The sequence below is a fragment of the Equus caballus genome, chromosome 12 (assembly GCF_041296265.1).
Source record: "Equus caballus isolate H_3958 breed thoroughbred chromosome 12, TB-T2T, whole genome shotgun sequence".
NCBI lineage: Eukaryota > Metazoa > Chordata > Mammalia > Perissodactyla > Equidae > Equus > Equus caballus.
Window position 1 is genome coordinate 14705985 of NC_091695.1, and position 22666 is coordinate 14728650.

Genomic DNA, 22666 nt, shown 5'->3' on the forward strand with positions numbered 1-22666 from the left:
AGTGTTAAGTTACTGGTTTAACTTGAAAGCCTAGTAATACTATCTTTTAGTTTTTATGGTATCAAATTTTGATGTCATACACTGTGGAGAATAGTTTATATAACTAATTTTCACATGTAAATAATTTACCTGGCTGATAGAAGATTCATCCTGGTGAAATTCTATATTGATGATTAATAAGAGTAAGAGCACTAGATTCTGCAGAAAGTAAGGAGTGAAAAGAATTAATTGGATATAGATGACCTACCCTTATGTTCTTCAACAGGTGAGCCTTTATCAATCCACAGCTTCAGCAATGACAGAACTTCTGAATTGAGTGGGAGCAGTGATGTGAGTGACCCTGTGGAATGCTCCTCACAGTGGGCTTCTAAAGAAAGCTCAGACTTTCCTGCACAAGTCCTCCCCCCACCAAATCCATATGAAGGGAATCAATTCGTCTATATTTGAGATTTAGTAATTGTGTGATTTTTTTGAGCAGTGAATAATCTGAAAGTTTGGGTTTGTATTTGTAGTTATACAATTCTTCTCTCTTGTTATTTGTCATGTCTTCTCATTTTGTCATAACCATCAGACGTAGAGTGAGAGAGCAATGCTTTTTTTACCTCTAGAATTTCCTTCTACTACGATGTGCTGTTTATTTGGTATGGCTTCGTACAAAGCCTCCTGAGGAACCCCTGGGAGCCTCAAGGAGTTGGGGCTTTCAGCACTTGCTCACTAAAGGAAGTATTTGTGAAGATGTTTTTAAAGACTATGACCTCACTTAATTATCACATTAATATTATTATCACATATGGATATCAGTTTCTTAAATATAATTTGTACTTCCTGATTTTATCCTTCTTTTCTTTTCTTTTCTACTTTTTTCTGGTATTCTGCTTGCTTCTGGTTAAAATACATCTAGTCAAAACACTTACATGAATAGGTAAATCTTACTACTCATACATAACAAAATAGATAATTCCTAAGACATACCATCTTATCTTATGCCCCAATTGGGATTCATAAACTATAGATATAATATTTTTTTATCCTGCAGTATGTCTATAATTCTTATCAAATTGACAAAGATCCAGATGTCTTGTTCTGATACAATGTTCATAGTGAAGAACTCAAGAACATTAATAATAGCTGTCATCCGTTGAGCCTTTATCAGATGCCAGGCACTTACCCTGTTCTAGATACTTTACTTGTAATGAAACAACAATCCAAAAGAGTAGACATAATTGGTATCTCCATTCTAAATATGATGAAACTGAGGCACAGAGAGGTTTATTAAGTTGCCCAAGGTCACCTGGATAGTAGGTGTCAAAGCTTGGATTCCAACACAAAACGTGCAGCTCCAGAGTCCACATTACTCCCCAGAGTGCTGTGCTCTCTCTCTTTGAGAGAGAATCTTAAATGGGTACACACTGAATGAGAAACTTATAGTCAATATTTGGTCTCCATAATTATCAAATCCCATTACCGCTGGCTAGCTTTTTTAAAGTAATAGTGATAAGTATGGAAAATTTTATTTAATTATAAAAATATAAATAAAGAAAATAAAATTGTCTGCAGAATAGTATAAGGTGGATCTGCACTAATAGTATCATAGATAGTTGGATTGAAAAGGATTCTGACAATGTCTAGTTCAAACCCTTTGTTTTCCAATAAGCAAACTAAGAAGACTTGTAATTACATTTTGCAAATGACCCAAACCCATGCCTTTTTTACGCTGAACTTGGACTTTTCCCTTGAGTATGCTGCTTTTTCAACTCTGAGCACTGAAGTTCTGTCTTGAGCTCTCTCAGTACCTAAGAAGCGTTGTAAATAAAACTGTGTCCCATTGTCTTCTACTTCTCTGGCCAGTGTCTTCGACCTCTCTTTCCTCTACCTCTATTTTCTCCTCCCTCACTACCTTTCTCATCCCAAGAGTTTTGAATAAAAAGATACTACCTGTTAACATAATAGTTGGTGATAGTCATGAGCTATTTCATTTCAGTTCAAAAATATTTGGTGAAAATTTAGGTAGTGTTCCGTGTGTTAAGATTTGTGTGATATGCAATGATTAAATGGAGAGAATTACAACTGCTTAAGAAGCTGACAGAGGGTCAGACCACGTAGTTGCCATAGGGAGCAAAAACTTTAAATGATTTTGTGGTTATTTGACACAGTTCAAAGTCTAGTTTCTTTAAATTTAATGAGAGATTAATGAAGACTGTACCTCCTTTGAAACATGAAGGATTGAATATCTAATAGCAGAATATCATACTATTGGGTGGGTTAGTCCAGAAGAGGAATTATTTTTGGTGTTACGTAGATCATATTGTTACGGTGCTCACCACAAACACTACCAACTCAAAGGTCTGACTTCACGCCAATTTATTTAGAGTTTATCATCACCAGCAGAGAGTAAGTTTCTAGAGAGTAGGAACCCTTTCCTTGTTCATCATTGCTGACTTTTATGCCAAGAACTGACACAGTTTAAAGAAAGCTTTATTAAATGTAAGATTCAATTGTTGGGCCTTTGATTGTGCTTCTTCACAGAAGATCCACGAAGACTTTTAGATAGAACCTCTTTCTGGTAGTCCCAACAAAATCGTCTGAGGAGAAGTAGAATTGTCAAAGGAAGAAGTAATGGGTTCTTTGGTAGAAGAACTCAATAGATATTTACTAAATGTTTATTGCGCGTAAACCACTATAGAAGACATAATGGTGAAGGTGTGCCTGTAACATGATGGATGTGTTCATAGTCATGTTCACAATTTCATTTCAGGTTCTGTTCTTCTGAGCTCTAATCCCTGAGACAAGCCTTATAGAAGAGTAAATGGGACATAGTAACAATGTAACAGAATTTGTCCTCCTGGGCCTCACTCGGGATCCTGAGGGGCAAAAAGCATTATTCGTCCTGTTTTTACTCATCTACATTGTGACAATGGTGGGCAACCTGCTCATTGTGGTGACTGTCTTTGCCAGCCCTTCTCTGGACTCCCCAATGTACTACTTCCTTGCCTATCTATCACTCATGGATGCAATTTATTCCACTGTCATTTCACCCAAATTGATTATAGATTTACTTTTTGACAAAAAGACAATTTCCTTCCCAGGTTGCATGGGACAGCTCTTTCTAGAACACTTATTTGGAGGTGCTGAGGTCTTCATTCTGGTGGCAATGGCCTATGATCGCTATGTGGCCATCTGTAAGCCGCTGCACTACTTGACTGTCATGAATCAACACGTTTGCATCCTGCTGGTGGTGGTGGCCTGGGTGGGAGGTTTTTTGCACTCTATGGTTCAACTTCTCTTTGTGTGCAGTCTCCCCTTTTGTGGCCCCAATGTCATTGACCACTTCATCTGTGACATGTACCCATTATTGGAACTTGCCTGCACTGACACCTACTTTGTAGGTTTCACTGTGGTTGCCAATGGTGGAGCAATCTGTATGGTCATCTTCATCCTTCTGCTAATCTCCTATGGAGTCGTCCTGAATTCCCTTAAAGCTCACAGTCAGGAAGGGAGGCGCAAAGTCCTGTCTACCTGCAGTTCCCACATCACGGTGGTTGTCCTCTTTTTTGTTCCCTGTATTTTCATGTATGTTAGACCTGTTTCCAACTTTCCCATTGATAAATCCATAACAGTGGTTTATACAATTATCACTCCCATGTTGAATCCTTTAATAGACACCTTGAGAAATTCGGAGATGAAAAATGTCATGGAAAAACTCTGGTGTAAAAAATTAACCTCAGATGGAATAAGAATGTGTCACCCACTCTGAACACATTTGTTACTAGCTCTAAAATAACAAACAGGCAGTAAATTCTCACAATGAATGACTTAGTGAATTCAATGGATTCTCTAGGGATGCTTGTCTTTATTACACAAAAGCATCGCTAAAGTAGAATCGATTGTCCTTTGAGGTTAGAATGAATCTAATAGAGAAATTCTGGAGGATGAATAAAAGGCACAGATATTTGTCCTATTACAAAGAAAAATAAACTAAGTTCCACCTTGCAACTTTGTTTTTCTCAGTTTATATTGAAATAGGACTTTAGAAGAAAGAGTATTTTCTTTTCAAACGTGAAAAACAAGCTACCTTTGAAAATTTACTTTCACTCAAATTAATGAGTCAGCAGTTTGGCTAATACTCAGAACAAACTTCTGGGGCTGAAGTTCATGACTACGAGCCCATTGCTTTGCTGTGATGTGGGCTTCTTGGTTAGAGGCAATGTTGGGTGGGATTTAATGGCAATGAATAAAAAGAGTTTTGTGAATCCATGTACAGGAGTGCTATAAACAGAATGTGTCTATTCCTGTGAAAACAAATCACTGCTTTGCCTCTTTCATGATTAGCTGGTCTCATATAATAAATGTGATAGCAAATATCTGACTGGTGCTGTATCGTGTTCTCTGCAATGGGCTTTATTGATGCCAGTTTGACATTATGCTTCAGAGGCTGCCAGAAAAAGGTTGGTGAGGACAAATCCATATTTTTAAGCCCATGCATAATATTAGACTGCTATTAGATTCAGTTTTTACATCAATTCATTTAGCAAGCAGTGAGAGTGTTACTGGCTCTTAGTTAATATCAGCCCTGATATTTGTTCCCCTACAGTGAACCCACCATATACGAGTCAAAACTAAAACACACATTTGCAGTTCCCTGGTTCTTTAGTTACACTCATGTGTAAATGCTTGTTTCTTTAACCTCTGACTGCCTGAGCTTTACAACCAAATACAAGTTACAAATTGTTAAAGTCCAGATGGCCTCATGCTGGTCTCCCAGTAAAGTTGTGGCCAATCCCAGGACCTTGAAGTTCTTTTACAGAGAAACTAATGTCCAGAGAATATCAAGAAACTGAAGCTTCCCGGGCCCAACTCCTCAGCTTCCTGACGTCAGAGTCTACCTTCCACCATGGAGATAAACAGCCAAGGACACTCTTCTGAGAAATCCTTCCTTTGTCTCTTCCACTGGAAGCAGCCCCAGACATAGGCCGATGGGAAAATGCTGACCGAGAATGCCAAAGCCCCCCTCCCATAGCTAAAACCCCAAATAAAACCCCCTACCTGTTTCTTAACAGGGAGAGAGCAATTTTTGAGGCGCTAGCTCTTGCTTTTATCCCTCTGCCTGGCAAAGTAAAGCCTTTCCTTTTTCACTTCAGACTCTTGTTCTCGTTATTTGGATTGGTGTCGGGATCAGAGACCAAACTTTCGGTAACAAGAGCTTGGAAAGAACTTGACTGATATTCATAGATGGGTCATCTTGTCAACTTGCCCATCAAGAGTTTCTCCTGGATTGTCTGGTGGGCATTTATGTGGAACAAATGTCTTTACACATCACACTCATTCTAAAAGGTCCGTTCACTGCCTTATTATGTTCCGTACATTTTTGTCACCAAACTTTCAATCTTTTTCTTTCTAAGTTCCTGACCAGCTGGCCAAGCCAAGAATTGGGTAGATCAATGCCTCAGGTCATCTCTTCCTTGCAAATTCTACAACCAGATATGCCTCCTTAAAAAATGCTTACTGGGGTTATTTCCTTTCACTGCTCCCTTTTGTGACCATTCTTGTAGGACCATATGCTATAATAATATTTTTCCTGAAGTCAGGGCACTGTGTAAATCCATATACATAAGTGATTTTTTTTTGCCTTTAAAAAAAATCTAATTCTCTTAGGTGACCTTTTTTGATACCCTAGGTGTGAATGAGAGAGAAGTGATGAAGCAAAAGGAGCAGTTAATAAGGAAATTTAAAAATAGACGACCAAGTTTTAATCTTTAAAAAACACTTTATTTTTATTTTTATGAAAGATTTTATTTTTTTCCTTTTTCTCCCCAAAGCCCTCCGGTAAATAGTTGTATATTCTTAGTTGTAGGTTCTTCTAGTTGTGGCATGTCGGACGCCGCCTCAGCGTGGCTTAGATGAGTGGTGCCCTGTCCACACCCAGGATTCGAACCGACGAAACACTGGGCCACCTGCTGCAGAGCACGTGAACTTAACCACTCGGCCACGGGGCTAGCCCCAAAGCACTTTATTCTTAAAGCAGTTTTTAGTTCACAGCAAAATTGAGTGGAATATGCAGAGACCCTATATATCCCCCGTCCCAAAATAGGCAAAATCTCCTCTATTATTGACATCCTACAACACAGTGGTATATTTGTTACATTTGATGGATCTACATTATAACATCATTTCACCTAGAGTCCATAGGTTACATTAGGATTCACTCTTGACATTTAACTTCTTGTAAGTTTGAAAAAATGTACAATGACATGAATCCACCACTGTACTATTGTATAGAGTAGATTCACTGTCCTAAAAATCCTCTGTGCTCTGCCTGTTCTTCCTTCCCTCCCCATTAACCTGTAACAAACACTGATCTTTTTACTGTCTCCATAGTTTTCTCTTTTCCAAAATGTGATACAGTTAGTATAATACAGTATGTAGTCTTTTCGGATTGGCTTACTTCACTAAGTAATATGCATGTAAGTTTCCTCCATGTCTTCATGTTTTTATAGCTCATTTCTCTTTATTGTTGAATAGCATTCTCTTGTCTGGATATACCAGTTTATTTATCCATTCTTCTACTGAAGGACATCTTGGTTGTTTGGGAAACTATGACAGGGTTTGGCAATTATGAATGAGGCTGCTATAAACATCCATGTAAGACTTCTTTGTGGATGAAAGTTTTCAACTTCTTTGGATAAATACTAAAGAACATGACTGCAGGAATGTATGGTAAGAGTATGTTTTAGTTTTGTAAGAAACTGTCAAATGTCTTCTAAAGTGGTTTCACCATTTTGCATTCCTACCAACAATGAATGAAGAGTTCTTGTTCTACGTTCTTGCCAGCATTTGGTGCTGCCTGTGTTTTGTAGTTTGGCCATTCTAATAGGTGTGTAGTAGTATCTCATTGTTAATTTAATTTGCAATAGCCTAATGACACAGGATGTTGAACACTTTTCCATATACTTACTTCTGCAGAAGTATACTGAATATCTTCTTTGGTGAGGTGTCTGTTAAGGCTTTTCCTCACTTTTTGATATGATTGTTCGCTTTCTTATCATTGAATTTTAAGAGTTCTTTGTATATTTTGGCAAAAGACCTTTATTAGATATAACTTGCAAATATTTCTCCCAGTCTGTAGCTTGTCTGCTCATTCTCTTGCATTGACTTTTACAAAGCACAAGTTTTACATTTTCATAAGGTCCAGTTTATTATTATTTTCATTCGTGGATCCCACTTTCCATGTTGTAACTAAAAAGTCATTGCCAGACTAAAGATCATCTCTATTTTCTCCTATCTTATATTCTAATGGTTTTATATTTTTGCATTTTATGATCCATTTTGAGTTCATTTTTCTGAAGAGTATAAGGTCTCTGTCTAGATTTATTTTTTTGAATGTGTGTCCAGTTGTTCTAGCACCATTTGTTGAAAAACTATCTTTGCTCCATTATACTGTCTGTTCCTTTGTCAAAGATCAGTCGACCATATTTATAAGGGTCTGTTTCTGGGCTCTCTCTTCTGCTCTGTGGATCTATTTATGTATTTTTTCATCACGACCAGACTGTATTCTTTATTGTAGCTTTATAGCAAATTTTGAAGTCGAGGGTATCAGTCCTCCAGCTTTGTTCTCCTTCAATATTGACTTGACTATTCTGAGTCTTTCACTTCTCCATATAAACTTTAGAATCATTTGGTTGATATCCAGAAAAGGAATTGCTGGAATTTTGATGGGGATTGCATTGAATCTATGGTCAAGTTAGGAAGAACAGGTACCTTGACAATACTGAGATTTCTCATTCATGAAAGTGGAATATTTTTCCATTTATCTATTTCCTGTTTGATATCCTTCATTAGAATTTTGTCATTTTCCTCATATAAGTCTTATAATATGTATTTTGCTAGATTTATACTTAAGTATTTCATTTTTGGGGGAGGTGTTAGTGTAAATAGTGATGTGCTTTTCATTTCAAATTCCATTTTTTCATTGCTAGTATATATTAATCTTGTATCCTTGAACCTGGCTATAATCTCTTATTAGTTCCAGGAGTTTCTTAAAATCAATTTGGTTAGATTTTCTACATAGATGGTCATACCCTCTGTGAGCAGACAGTTTTATGTCTTCCTTCCTACCTCCATATCTTTTATTTCCTTTTCTTGTCTTATTGTATTAGCTATGATTTTCAGTACAATTTGAAAAGCAATGGTGGGAGGGGACATCCTTGTCTTGTTCCTGATCTTAGCAGGTAAGCTGTGAGTTTCTCACGTTAAATATGATATTAGCTGGAAGGTATTTTGCAGATATTCTTTATCAAGTTGAAGAAGTTCCTTTCTATTCCTATTTCCCAACAATTTTTATCATGAATGGGTGTTGAATTTTGTCAGATGATTTTTCTGAATCTATTTATATGATCATGTGATTTTTCTTCTTGAGCCTGTTGATGTGATGGATTATATTCATTGATTTCAAATGGTGAACCAGCCTTGCACATCTGGGATAAGCCCCACTTGGTCATGAAGTATAATTGTTTTTATACATTGTTGGATTTGATTTGCTGATATTTTGTTGAGGATTTTTGTGTCTATGTTCATGAGAGATACTGGTCTGTAGTTTTATTTTCTTTTAATATGTTGGTCTGATTTTGGTATCAGGGTAATGATAATCTCACAGAATGATCATCTTAGACCTTGTTGATTTTTCACTTTATTCACCTTTTTACTGGTTGTTAGGATGGAGTGGCGACTTTTAAGTTCCCAATGTGCCCTACTGGCTATGGAAATTTGAGTCCATGCTAAAGCAAATTACTTGTGCCTTCTGCACCTGTTTGAGCCGATAAATATATATATCATTTCTTTTTAAAATAGCAAGCAGTTATACATACACATTTTAGTAATTTGTTGGATAAAATAACACCTTTTTAACAATGAACATTTTTGTTCTCATTGTCTCTTGGAATCCCGTGGTTGAATTTTGTCTGTATCAAAGCCTGTTAGCAAGCCTTGAATTGCTTTGTCAACAGGAGAATTTTTGCCAAAGGAAGAGTGTAATGAGTCATTAAAAATCCTAAGTGTCTACACTGTGAGTCTCCTATGGATGTTTACCAGATACGCAGATTATATCACTTTATGACCTGAAAAATTTCCAGTGTGATTCATCTTCAATGTCACAAGGTTCATTTGTCAGGGTGAATTTTACTACAACCAGGATCTTCTGTAGAGTCTTCTCTTGCTCTAAACTCACTCAAAATTTGCAACTTTTTAGGTAACCCCATAAACTGATGTATATATCCAATGTGTTATATGTTGCTTTCAAAATCTGAAAAGTGAAGGGAAGCACTTCCAGAATGGTGGAATGATGGTCTATGAAAATTCATTCCTTCATGAAAAAAATGAAAGTACTAGTAAAAATCATCAAAATAAACTTTTTTGGAGATCTGGAAATTAATAAAAGACTTTCAATAATCTAGGGATTGTTTATTTTTTTTTAAAAAAAAGCTGAATGCTGGAAACAACACTGAGTTCTGTGGCATTTTAACTCTCCCTATTACATAACCCTCTCCCCAGCACCTTAGAACTTTTGCAATCATGATACTCATGAAAACCAGGAGTCTGATATTCATTGGAGGGGGCTGAACAGGTTGAGTCCTCCAGACTTCGCTTCAAGAGATTTGTTTTATCTTTCAGCACCTTATAGTCTCCATCTGCAGGGCTTGTTTTTATCTAATCTGACTCAGAGCTCATGCTGTCAGGAAATTTTCTCTAAGGCATTTATATAAGAAAAATCGAATGCAAAACATCTAACATCCCAGTTTCCCAAGGTGAAAATAATAAATGGGACAAACAAGAAGCTGACCCAAAAGCTTAACAGAAAAATCTGTGGAATGAGATATCGATAGAGGAGTTTGAAAAGCCCCTATATATCCCTGGGACTCTAGAAGGCCATGTGCATGCCCATGCCTGTATGAATTCTCAGGAATTACCTAAGAAAGCTCTAACCTTTCAATGTCAACTAACCTTGAGGCTCTGCACAAAGGAAGTGAAGGGTAGAGTATAGTTGTAAACTTCTTGCTGGACCATTGAAGACATGCCGCAATATACACACATAATCCCTCGTTAGGCCTGGGAGACTGATGGTTTAACACATTTAAGGAAATTGCCAACCAATAATTAGCTGACCACTAAACAAACTGAGCAAAGACTTCAGGGGAAACTCATGACAAAGAATTCAGATGTTAAAATTAGTCCAGGAAAGTCAATGAAGAAACAAGTTGCAACAATAACAAACAGGAACTACAAGAAATTCTGAGCGGTAGTGGTGGGGTAAATATAATTTCCAGAGCTGCCGCATTATATTATTTAAATTTCTAGTTTTCATCAAAAAAGTAAGACAAGCAAAGAAACAGGAATGTATGACTCATACAAAGAAAAAAACCTGCAATAGATACATACTGTCCCTAAGACAGCCTCGATGGTGGACTTACTACACAAAGACTTTAAATTAGTTATTGAAAAATATTCAAAGAATTAATAAAGCCATTTCTAAAGAGCTAAAGGAAATAACTATAGAACAATGCTTCAACAACTAAATGATTTATAACAATCAATGAATGAAAATTTTTAAAAAGAACCAAAAGAAATTCTAGAGTTGAAAGTACAATAATTGAAAGGAAAAATCCATTAAAGTGGCTCAATATAAGAATAAACAATTGATGAGGTTAAAGGCAGGTCACTGAGATTATCCAGTCTGAGAGACGGAAAGAAAAAAGGATGCAGAAAAATGAACTGAGTCTCAGAGACCTGTGGAGAAACCACAAGAATACCAACATACACATATGAGAGTCCAAAAATAAGAGGAGATGGAGGTACAAGTAAAAAGAATATTTGAAAAAATGACTAAATTAAAAAAATTTGATGAAAATCATTTTTCTACACATCCAAGAAGCTCGATGAAGGCCAACTATGATAAACTTAAAGAGATATACCAAGTACATCATAATCAAACTGTGGAGGCCAAAGAAAAAGAGAGAATCTTGAAAATTACAAGAAGAGGCAACTCATTACCTGCCTACAAGGTGTCCTCAATAAGATTTACAGACAATATCTCATCAAAAACCATGGAAGCCTGAAGACAGTGGATAACATACTCAATGTGCTGAAGAAGACAAAAACACTGTCAGTCCAGAATTATACATCATGCAAAACCATCATTCAGAAATGAAGAAAATATATTCTCAGATAAATGAAAACTGACAGAAATCATTACTAGTAGATTTGCCCTAAAACAGACAGTAAAAGCAGTCCTTCAGGCTGAGAAGATAGCTCACTAGATAGTCTCTTGAATTCACAGGAAGAAATGAAGAGCACTGGTAAAAATAACTAAATAGGCAAACATAAAAGACAATATAAATATGTATATATATATTTGCTTCCCATTCTTTTATTATGTGATTTAAAAGACAATAGCATAAGCAAGTCAAAACCTATGTGAATGCCCTTATGGTATATAGAGATGTACTTTGTATGATGATAAGAGTACAAAGGAGAGGGAAAGAGAATGGAGCTATATAAAAGCAAACATTTTATTTAATCGCATATCATAACATTTTAAAGTGTATAATTTAGTGATTTTTAGTGTGTTGACAAAGTTCTGCAACTATCGCTACTGTCTAATTCCAGAAGCTTTTCTTCATTCCTAAAAGCAACCCAGGGCAGAGGATTCTGGGAAGATGGTGGAGTGGGGCGCACCAGAAATCCGCCTCCCCAACTGGACGATAATTACACTGGCAGAATCTGTCTGATATAACATATTCTGGAACTCTGGAGTCTATTGAAGGCTTACGGCTTCCAGGGCAAAGCTTGGATGGTAGATTGCAGTTAATTTCGGTCAATTTCAGCTCTTGGCAGAGTAGCAGCTCCTCATCCTCTCCCTCCTCAGCCCCGTGGCAGGCGGCTGTGCCTGTGTTCCTGGAGCAGCCTGCACACAGCTTTTGGGAGACAGAGTGGGCAAAAATGACCTACCCTCCAGATATCAGGATCTGTGCTCTGATCACTGCTGTTTCTGATCACAAAGGTGCAGACAAAGAGATGGTGGCCATTGTTGTTGCATCTCCTCTCATTGCTAAAAGCTCTTACTTCTATGGTTGAAGTGAGTTCCATGGTGTTTAAAGGGGATGATGCCTTTTTCTCTCCTTCATTTTTCTCTTTTTCCTTTTTGAGCAGGATATCAAAGAATAGGACATTCAAAAGTAACTGCATATACTAGGGAAATTAGAAAGTCACCATGCATACCCAGGGGAAGGATGAGGCTCAGAAAAGACCTGGGAAGACCTTAAGTGTACACCTCAGGCTGATCCTTGGCATGGAGACAGCCTACAACAATAAAAAACAAAACAAAACAGTAACAATCGCAACTAAACCAAAAGAAAACCAGTAATCAGCAAATCTGGGCAATGGAGGAGAATCTGTTTTCCAGAGTTACCACATTGTTAGATTCAGATGTCTAGTTTTCAACATAAAATCACAAAGCATATGAATAAATGGGAAAGTGTGGCCCATTCAAATGAAAAAAAATCAGCAGAAATTGTCCTTAAAAAGACCTAATGACTGACAAAAACTTTAACACCGCTAATCTTAAAGAAACTCAAGGAGTAACAGAAGATAGGGCAAAAGTCAAGAAAACCACGTATCAATAAAATGGAAATACCAATAAAGAGATAGACAACCTCTATATCAATAAACCTCAATAAAGAGATCACATGTTTTTAGAGCACGGGTAGAGAGATTCAGATTTAAGGACCTGCCATTGTTATATAAAAGATATGTGAGTATCAAGTGTCAAATATTTCTGGACTTAGCTTTTATGTTTTTTTCTTATATTACTTTATAACAGTCTCTTTCTAATTATACATCCTAATTACTTGTTTCTATATTTGTTTTTTAAGAAATATTGGGGATTTTTTGTGCAAAACTTCTGAGTTGGAAGATTTTATGTGGATGTTATCTTGTCTGAGTGAATTGAAACTTTTTGTAAATTGATTAGCAACAATCTTGTGCCATTTTCATTAAACGTATCTGCCATATACAAAGAATTAAGCTTTTTACTTCATTCCAGTGCCCTCTTGGATTTGAGAATTTTAAATATAAACTGATTAATTGAAAATAAAGTGTTCTTGTTCATGCAATCTTTTGTCTTTGCTATTATTAAGTGACTTGTTCTTTCCTGTTAGATTGCTATTTTTTCACTTAATTCCCCTAGAGTGATTGGCCAGGAGAAGCCTCTGAAAATACAGAATGCACTGGAAGGATTATGTAGAAGGTCTCAGTTCTCTAGAGCATGATTCCTCAGTGAATTTAATTTTGAACAGTCAGCCTTGGGGACAAACTGTTCGAACAACTCAGTGAAGTGATTTATTTTTCGTTGTTGATTAACCCAGTCACATCTTCCTTTGCCTAGGGGAAGATTTCTCTTCGGGTATTAATACTACTATCAAGCTGTAAAATAAAAGCTATTACCTTACTAGACATGAACTACATTAAAACTGTCATATGAACGCTCAAAAAATATCTAAAACAAAGCTCATTTCTTTGATTATCCAGCTTCCTGCAATATTGACCAAAAATGCTATTAAAGATTTGTTCCACTAATTTGATCAGTTAAACTTAATAATTAGGTTTTAAACTTGGTTCTTGATACATATTCTCAACCACAGCTTTCAAATTTGGTGATTCATCAGTCACATCAACGTATATTCTTGATGCCAACTCTGGATAATTTCATAATCCAAACTGTAAAGTGTTTATGAAAGTTGAAGAAGATGGTCATACTTTACGTGGTCATAAAGAGATATATCCATGTGTGAGAAAGCATTTACAGTTGGGTAACTGCGTGTACCCTGATCTTTCTCTGCAGTCACACCTGGATTGATGTGGTGGCAGTCCTGACTTATCTTCATCAAACTAAATCGTCATCTTCCAGGACCAGAGATAGAATTTCAGAAACTTGGATTTAGAACAAGTGACAGAAGAGAAAATAAAAAACACAGGTAACATATTCACACAAACTCTTCACTGCTATGAGCATAGGGCAAAGTAGACTTAGTTGGAATGAACTATGCATCGTTCTTGAGAAGCAGGTTTTGTCTTTGACCCAAAATGTTTTAAGCCAGAAGCTCCTGGCATAAAGTAGCACATGTATTGTCTGTATTTTATAGAATACTATTGGAATAATCACAATGGAAATATTTTTCTCCAGTATTTTGTGTTCCAGTTGTTTAAATGTATACTGAAATACAGAGAATGCAGAGCAGAGCAGAGCATATAACATACAACATACAATATAACATGGCACAGATATGTTTTTCAAAATAGCTTTTTTAGATTGCTTTATATAATCTAGAGAATCTAACACTTATTTGTTTTGAATCTCAGTATTTTGAAGATAATAGTAATGACTACTATAGTTGTTTAATAAATCATTACCTTGTGTCTGGTATCTTTAAGTGTTCTGGTTATGTATAGATGTTTTATTTCTGTTGGTAATTTTTTTATTGTGGTAAAATATACGTAACACATTTTTGTGCATCGATCACCACTAGCCATCTCCAGAATTTTTCATTGACCCAAACTGACAATGCACCCATTAAACAGTAACTCCCATTTGCTCCTCCCCCGAACCCCTGGTAACTACTCTTGTATTTCTGTCTCTCTGAATATGACTATTCTAGGTGACTCATAAAAGAGATCACCCTTTTGTGATCTCTTTCCCTTTTGTGTCTGGCTTATTACACTTACAACAATGTCTTCAAGGTTCATCCATGTTGTAGCATGTATCATAATTTACTTCCTTTATAAGGCTGAATAATTTATTTTATTATATTTTCTTATTATATTCTTCTGAGGCTCAAATTCCAAACCAGAAGTTAGAATCTGAATTCCCAAAAAGTGCACTGTGCAGACATCCCGCCCACCTGTGCAAAATTACAAAACAAAACTGACAAAGACTATCTATGAGATAGGCAGTCTACTCTCTCTGATTGTTGTTTTTCTGTGTTTGTCCTTAAAGTCTATTCAACCACATTCAGGTTTTAGAGGTAGTATTTTTCCTTTACTATGAAGAAATTGACTTGGAAAATGATATTTCTTTCTTTTAAAAAAATCAAATGAACTGATTAAGTGTTTATTAAGACCTCAAAACTTTTACTGCACCATTTTTTATGGTCATTGTTCAATCATTTTTAAAAAAGGTGTTGCTTACAGGGGAAACAGGTTTTACTATACAGACAGTTAAATAGAAACCTCTTTAGGCATTGTGATCATATGTTTCAAAAGGATCTGGACTAAAACTCAAAATATCAGAATCTATAATTTCCAATATCTTGTTGATTAAAAGTATTTCCCAGTATTTTAAACCTAGCAAACCATATAAGTGGTTTTTATTTATGCCTTATGTTGTTGAATTTGGCATAGTGTGCATCCACTTAATTTATCTTAATTGTCATTGTGGGATACTTACAAGGGATTTACATTTTTTCAGGATTCTTTAATGATTTATTGTTTCTCACTGAATATGTTAAGAAATTTGAACAATCTCATGAATGTTTGAATCAGATATATTTATTTTTTATAAAATATAATATTGGTAAAGTATAGAGATTTGCATCATGGCAAGTCAAATTAACAATTTTCAATAGTTTAGAGTAATAAGTTCATAAGAACATTTTTAATAGTCAAATATTTATTAATCACTTAAAATATATTAGACACACTCATAGATTCTGGAGATACAATCATTAATAAGGTATGTTTTCTATCCTGGCAGACCCAACAGATGATAGTGGAAAACACAGCTATAGACAAATAAGTGTTGTAAAGACTCAACAGGTCAGGGGATTAAACCCTCCTAGTGGAAGCTATCTTTTGAATGCTTAGACTACTCCTATAAATTATGACTATTTACTTTCCACTGTAAATGCAGTTTAGCTTCATAATTGTGAGTGAAGATATTTAATTATGTATATATGCAATGACCTGCCAGAAACCCTGAAGGTGGAACTCCTTGTTTAGGCAGCTGATCTCATCTACTGATATATCTTAAAGCTTAGAATTTTGTTTACTCATTTTTCTTTGATTTGGAAGTACAGGATTCGGAAAGGCAAGTCCTGGTACTGATGCTGAGTTATCCCTTGGGCCACCTCCTGATTGATAGCCCAGGAAATCTGAAATTTCCTCTTCACCCAAATCATTCAAACCCCCCAAACCAAACTGTTTACCAATTTCAAAGCAAGTTTCATTCAACCTACTGTCCTTGCTGGTTGCTATCTATCTTTTGTCTATTCTCTCTTATTTTCTCTCATCTACACTTATATTCTCTTTCTGATGCTTGGGTACAAATTTGCCTAGAAGCACAAAGGATAGAATAATCTCTTGCTCTTCACAAATGATCATCTGCAAATGTGGGCTCTGAAACAGAGCACAATTAAAATAATTCTGCCTTACAAATAAAACTGACTCTGGATCATTCCCGAAAGGCCTGACAAATACTGTATTTTCCTCAAGTGAGAATGAATACCTTGTATTCAACACGGACTCAGATAACCAGAACCAATTATATGAACAAAATAACTAGTCTCATACGTTATTAATAATCAAACAACCTTTGACACATGCTAATTCACCCTGATTGACATAAAGAGGATCTACCAACAAAAGTGTTATTGTGTCATTTAGGATAAAAGTTTCAATGACAAAAATTCAGAAACATACATCTGGAAAGATCGTAGCATTTCCAATAAGAATATAAGTTGGGATGTGACTTTTCCCAAGATGACTGAGCAAAATCAAGTAATACTTCTGGATTTTCATATAGAATTCTTTCTACTACACCATGATTCTGCCTAAAATCTTTATTTTGGCCTTCTGAATTGAGCTATGGTTAGCAATAATTAATTCCAAGCAATGTTGGAAAGTAAGGAAAATGTCTAGCACCCAACCCATTCATTTTGATTAGTATTATCCATTTTTTCCTTCAATAACCTAGGTAGTAATAAATGTTAATTCAGTTTGTGTATGTATCCCTGTGTGTGCATGCGCATGTGTATGTATTTTCAAACAAAGCATTGCTTTCATTGGACTTTCTTGGCTGGAGAGAATTTAACACATTTATCTCTGCTCAATTGCTTTCTTATGAGAGTTGATATTCAGTTTAATGAAATAAAATTCAATAAGCATATAACGAGCACTCATGATATGACTTGTTTTTATTTTTTATTGTGGTGAGTGACTTATTCCTTGAGTCGTGATGCTTATAGTAGAGTAATTCAGAAAGGCAGTTATCAAAACTTCAGATGTACATCGGAAAGCTATATAATGTTATTATCCAATTTTAGTGCAATAAAAAATAAAAATTAAAAGAAAACTGCAGGTTTAATTTTATGCTCCATGCACTAGGTATTACTTTACATAAATATATAAATAAAGTTATTAGAGATGAGATTGTTTTCATGGAGGATCTCAGGATTCCAAAAAGCATTCAGGAAAAATGAAATGATAAATAATGTCAAAAATGCCGTCTTTATGAGAGAGATTCTGGAGGAAGTAGCTTTCTTGCTGTTTAGTAGATCATCTCACAGACACGCCCACTCGCAAATAACTTCCGGTTAGAATACTGAAGTCTCATCATTGTTATTGAAACAAGAAATTTGTGAAAAGGAATGGAGTAATTGTGGAAGGAGAATCCAAACTCTCATTTTCTAAATAGTTACTCTGTGTGAGGCCTTGTGGAGCAAACATTTTTGAGTAAGGCATCACATTTTTTATATAAAGCTTGTGATCTTCTCAAATTCATTATTGGCCCTTTTTCTTACAGCCTTTGACAGCTGAGTTCAACACCTTCAGAAGAACACATGGAAAATAGGCACAATGGGACTGAGTTTGTCCTCCTGGGACTCACACAGACCCCTGAGGGGCAAAAAGTTCTATTTGTTGCATTCTTACTTATCTACATTGTGACCCTAGTGGCCAATCTCCTCATCATTGTGACCATTATGGCCAGCCAGTCACTGGGTGCCCCCATGTACTTTTTTCTGGCTTATTTATCATTTATTGATGCTGTCTATTCTACTGTCATTGCTCCCAAAATGATTGCAGACTTGCTTTATGAGAAGAAGACTATTTCCTTCCGGGCTTGTATGACTCAAGTCTTTATAGAACACTTATTTGCTGGTGCTGAAGTCATTCTTCTGGTGGTGATGGCCTATGACCGATATGTAGCTATCTGTGAACCTCTTCATTATTTGATCATCATGAATCAGCGTGTTTGCATTGTCATGCTGCTGGTGGCCTGGACTGGAGGCTTTCTGCACTCATTGGTTCAATTTCTCTTTATTTATCAGCTCCCTTTCTGTGGCCCCAATGTCATTGACAACTTCGTGTGTGATGTGTATCCCTTATTGAAACTTGCTTGCACCAATACCTACCTCACTGGACTTTCTATGATAGCTAATGGAGGGGCAATTTGCACTATCATCTTCTTCATTCTCCTAGTTTCCTATGGGGTCATATTATACTCTCTTAAGACTCATGGTTTGGAAGAGAAATGCAAAGCCTTCTACACCTGTGCATCCCATATGACTGTGGTCATTTTATTCTTTGTTCCCTGTGTCTTTCTGTATGCAAGGCCAAATTCCACTTTTCCCATTGATAAATCCATGACTGTGGTTTTCAGTGTCATACCTCCCATGTTGAACCCCTTAATCTACACCCTGAGAAATGCAGAAATGAAAAATGCCATCAGAAAACTTTGGAGCAAAAATGTGACTTTAGTTGAGAGAGGGCTGTTTCCCTCCCGCAGAACGTAATATTCATTCTTTCACAGAAGAATGGAATACTTTCACTACCAGTGATTATATTTAAAAATAATTTCCTTTGGGTTATTTAGCTTATTCATTCTGAAAGAGTCATATAAGTTAATCTTATCTAAGTGGAATATGTTATAGCCCTTAGAGAGCAAGAGAATTGCATAGGTTTAATCTCATATAGATAACTAATATATATAGGTGACTGGGTGTTTTAGCTTACGCACAGCTGTCTCAAATTCATAAGAACTAGAACCTTTTCCCACAAAGTCTAAGCTTGGAAGATGATGTAAACTGCACTTAATATATTAAAAATGATCAAGTTTACAATTGCTGGTGAGAATTAAACATTTCAGTACAATCTGGATTAAATGATGTGGTTCATTTTGACTGTCAGATAGCAGATGAGAGTAAGCCAGGAGTAAGGAGAGGGTAAAATATTGAGTAAATACTGTTTCTACTCTAAGACAAAAGGGAAGATTTGAAGAGGGAAACTAAGGCCAATGATTGTGTCTTAGGCGTGACAGCAAGTGCTCAGTGGAGTGATGAGAAGATTGATGAAACACAAATTATAAATTGTCAACAGCAAACTTGGAAGGTGTAAGAACTGAAGGAGGAAATGTAAGGCAGTCTGACATTCTCAGTAGACGGAATCTTCTGGTTTGTGAATAATTTTAAGGAATGTTAAGACGTCCCTTTTTATTCATTATCAAGAATCTCTCATGAGGTCCAACTGCCATCTGAATTTTTCTGATACTTAAAACAACATATAAGGACGTAAGTATATTTAGTCCAAAAAATTAACAGGATAAATAATATTTGGGTCTGTTGTATAATGATGCTTTGGGTTATACGGACTTTTAATTCAGTGAAAATATTAGGCATTAAGTGAGGAGAGTGAGCTAACTCTTATTGAAGGCCAACCATGAGGCATACATTTTGATAGGTTATTTACATGCTTTGATTATCTTAGTGTAGCAACAAGTTTTATTAGTCTTTACTCCATTTTGGACAAGAAGAAAATAAGACTCAATGAAGTTAAGCAACAGTATCAAGTCTTTTAGACTCTGTCATCTCTACTCTTCCTACTTCTCAATACTCCTTGCTAGGATGATGTGAAAATATCAAAACACAGAACTGATCATTGGCTGCATTGTCAGGATTGCTCTTGAGGCATCCTTCCCTTATTATGGGGGGCCCTTTCTTCCCTTCGGCTGTCCCTTGACCTCCCCTTCCCAGGTTACTTGCATTCTCCTAATTCCTCAGGTGTCAGAAAAAAGCCATCTGATGATCTCATTTCCACAGATGTAGTTCACTTCATGGGCATCATGAAAAGTGGGATGAAATGAGCTCAAGAAATAAAAGTCAAATTGTTGAATTTCAAAGAAAGTGACACAGGTGAGAGACAAGTTTGGAGAAAGAATAAGCAACTCAATCACTGAGGAGACTAATACTCTGGGCAGGAGGGTAGCACTTTGAAGAGCTAAATGTTGTTTCTATAGGATTTTTCCCATTGTTATGCCATAGTGTTAATATTTATTACTTGAAAAATGGCTCCATTTTCATTTAAGTGTAGGAAATTTTGACTTATTTCATTTATACAAAAACTATTGTTCAATGCCTATAGTGTACCAGAGAGTTCTGGGAGCTGTTGAATACCACAAACAAGGGCTATGTTTGTGTGCAACTTAAATTCAAGTGAGGCATAGATGGATAATAAACAAGATAATGAATAAATAAAAAATGTAATTGTGTTAGTAGTGTTTGCTGAAAAACGTTTTATTAAGAGGGTGATGCAGAAGAGAATTGGATATAGATTTGTGTAGTTGTTTAAAGTACAGCTAGAATTTTAGTCAGACCCAAGATTAAAAAAACACACTGTTTCCTCCCTTTCTTTTTGTAAGTGAATTACTCTAACACATACATTTGCAATGGGGATGGTATCTCTCCCAAGTAAAATGGTAAGTAAAATGGTAGGTAAAAATGAGTTCTTGGGAGATGAAAATATCTTACTGTTTTTACATATAAAGCATAGATATACATAAAATACATAAATACTATGTCTGTGGTGTTAAGATTTTTGGGAGGTCATTAGGGTAACAGAATGTCAAAAAGGAGCCTTAGGTGGGCAATAATGAAAATGAGAAAAAGATTGAAGAGCCCTTCTTAACCCACAGTTAGGTAAGAACATGGAGCAGTTTTAGAATGTTAGTAAAGATAATCTAAGTGCAGAGGTTCGCCTGTCACCTCTGAGGATCATATTTAGTAAAACTGAGAGCCTCTTCCTTCTCAGGAGGCTTCCCAGGGTGTATGGTCAAATATGTTAATGAACCAGTTGTAATCTGTGAAGTACACTGTAAATGTAGGATATTGATATTTTTTACTATTGAAGGTGGAAAAAGAATAAAGACTCTAACCTCAAATGTTTCTAAATTGAAAACATGTCATTTGGGAGTACAAATTGTTATGGAATGAGATGGAACTCAGTCCTTATTTTTTCTTGCTGAGATACATTTTTTTAACCCTTAATAATGCCAACTAGGGGCCGGCGCTATGACCTAGTGGTTAAGTTCCATGCACTCTGCTTCAGCAGCCCAGCGTGGGTTCCTGGGCATGGACCTGTGTACACCATTCATCAGCGACCATGGTGTGGTAGCAACTTACACACAAAATAGAAGATTGGCAACAGATGTTAGTGCAGGCCAAATCTTCCTCAGCAAAAAATAAATAATTAATGTCAACTGTCCTTCACTTAGATGTGACACAATTTTAATCGTCTTAAAAGATGAAAGAGCACCAGATTAGGTGATAGAAAAATTTGGTCTTAGTACTTTCTAGCTGGCTAAGAATAAATCCTGTTGACTTTCCTTCATTTATATTATCAGACAGATGGATCATTGTATGGCCATTCTGTTATTGAAGAAGAGATCTTGGTTGTGGAGCAAATAATTGAATTGTTAATACCATGATCTGGTTTTGTGCTTGTGGAACATCAGCTTGGCCTGGCTCCAGTGAAGTTCAGCCCCTGGGAAAAGTGGATCATTGCAGGGGTGGGTGGGAATTCACTGGAATGGTGATTAGCTCCTCAGTCAGTAGAGACACAGCCTCAAAAGGATGCAGTTGGAATGATGCAAGTCTGCACATTTTGAAATTCTGTGCCATCTGGAAATGGCACTCTGTCCTCTTTTAGACTATGTCTATTGCCTGAAAGGTCACATCCTGTTAATGATGTTTCTTCTAAGATGTGGATTGGAAGCTGTTTATCAATTAAGCTCAATGTGCAGACAAATGGAAGACACAGTTCTGTGAATGATTTTGCAAACAGCTTAGCTGGCTGTCTTTTTTCGGCAACTTTTTCTATTGAGATGAAATTTAAATTCCTCCACCAACCACAAGGGTTGTTTTCTACTTGCCTTTAAACCCTTAGAGCAGCTGTTTTAAAACTTTCTTTAAAATCGTTAGAAACTGTGATCCTATCAAAATAGCTTTCCATTTAGTGATTGGATGCTTTGTTCCACTGTAGATCTTACTTGCCTCTGCACTGGGATGTGCTGCTTTAACACTCTAATGTCAGATTCCTAGCTCTTTTGTAGACAAGAGTTTCTTTGAGTACATCCTGAATGGGGCAGACCCGTGGTGACCCTGACATGACCTTAGAAATTTTACTCGCACAATGTCCCCCTTCTAAGTATTGGGTCCGTCAGGTAACTGGCTTTTGGACATTGTAGAGATGACATCAGACCGAGTTTTGGAGGTGACTTTAAAAACTTACGTGAGAATTAAATGTTTTTATTAATTTGAACTATTTTGAAATCATTGAAATAGTTGAATCATCT

General features: G+C 36.2%; 3 protein-coding genes across 11 annotated transcripts in view; 2 read left to right on the plus strand and 1 right to left on the minus strand.

Moving 5' to 3' along the window:
• The window catches only part of LOC138916597 (olfactory receptor 4A5-like), a 102514-nt gene that overhangs the window by 61036 nt on the left and 18812 nt on the right, over nucleotides 1-22666 (plus strand). Inside the window, exon 5 of the mRNA XM_070229530.1 lies at nucleotides 266-14021. Within this exon, the coding sequence (XP_070085631.1) occupies nucleotides 2807-3754 (948 nt within the window). The 5' untranslated portion in view covers nucleotides 266-2806 and the 3' untranslated portion in view covers nucleotides 3755-14021. The remainder of the gene's footprint in view (nucleotides 1-265; nucleotides 14022-22666) is intronic.
• Nucleotides 1-22666, minus strand: part of LOC138916588 (ubiquitin carboxyl-terminal hydrolase 25-like) — a 157965-nt gene that overhangs the window by 54413 nt on the left and 80886 nt on the right. Inside the window, exon 4 of one of the 9 annotated variants that reach the window (XM_070229521.1) lies at nucleotides 11540-12348. The exons of the other annotated variants lie outside the window; for them this stretch is intronic. Within the exon in view, the coding sequence (XP_070085622.1) occupies nucleotides 12308-12348 (41 nt within the window). The 3' untranslated portion in view covers nucleotides 11540-12307. Of the gene's footprint in view, nucleotides 1-11539; nucleotides 12349-22666 lie in introns of those variants that run through there. 9 annotated transcript variants of the gene reach the window in all.
• Nucleotides 14015-20971, plus strand: LOC138916596 (olfactory receptor 4A15-like). The gene has a single exon (XM_070229527.1). The coding sequence runs from the start codon at nucleotides 17880-17882 to the stop codon at nucleotides 18831-18833; it is 954 nt and encodes a 317-aa protein (XP_070085628.1). The 5' UTR covers nucleotides 14015-17879; the 3' UTR covers nucleotides 18834-20971.

Coding starts and splice junctions, on each gene's coding strand:
- LOC138916596 (XM_070229527.1), top strand. CDS start 17,880: ATGGAAAATAGGCACAATGGGACTGAGTTTGTCCTCCTGGGACTCACA.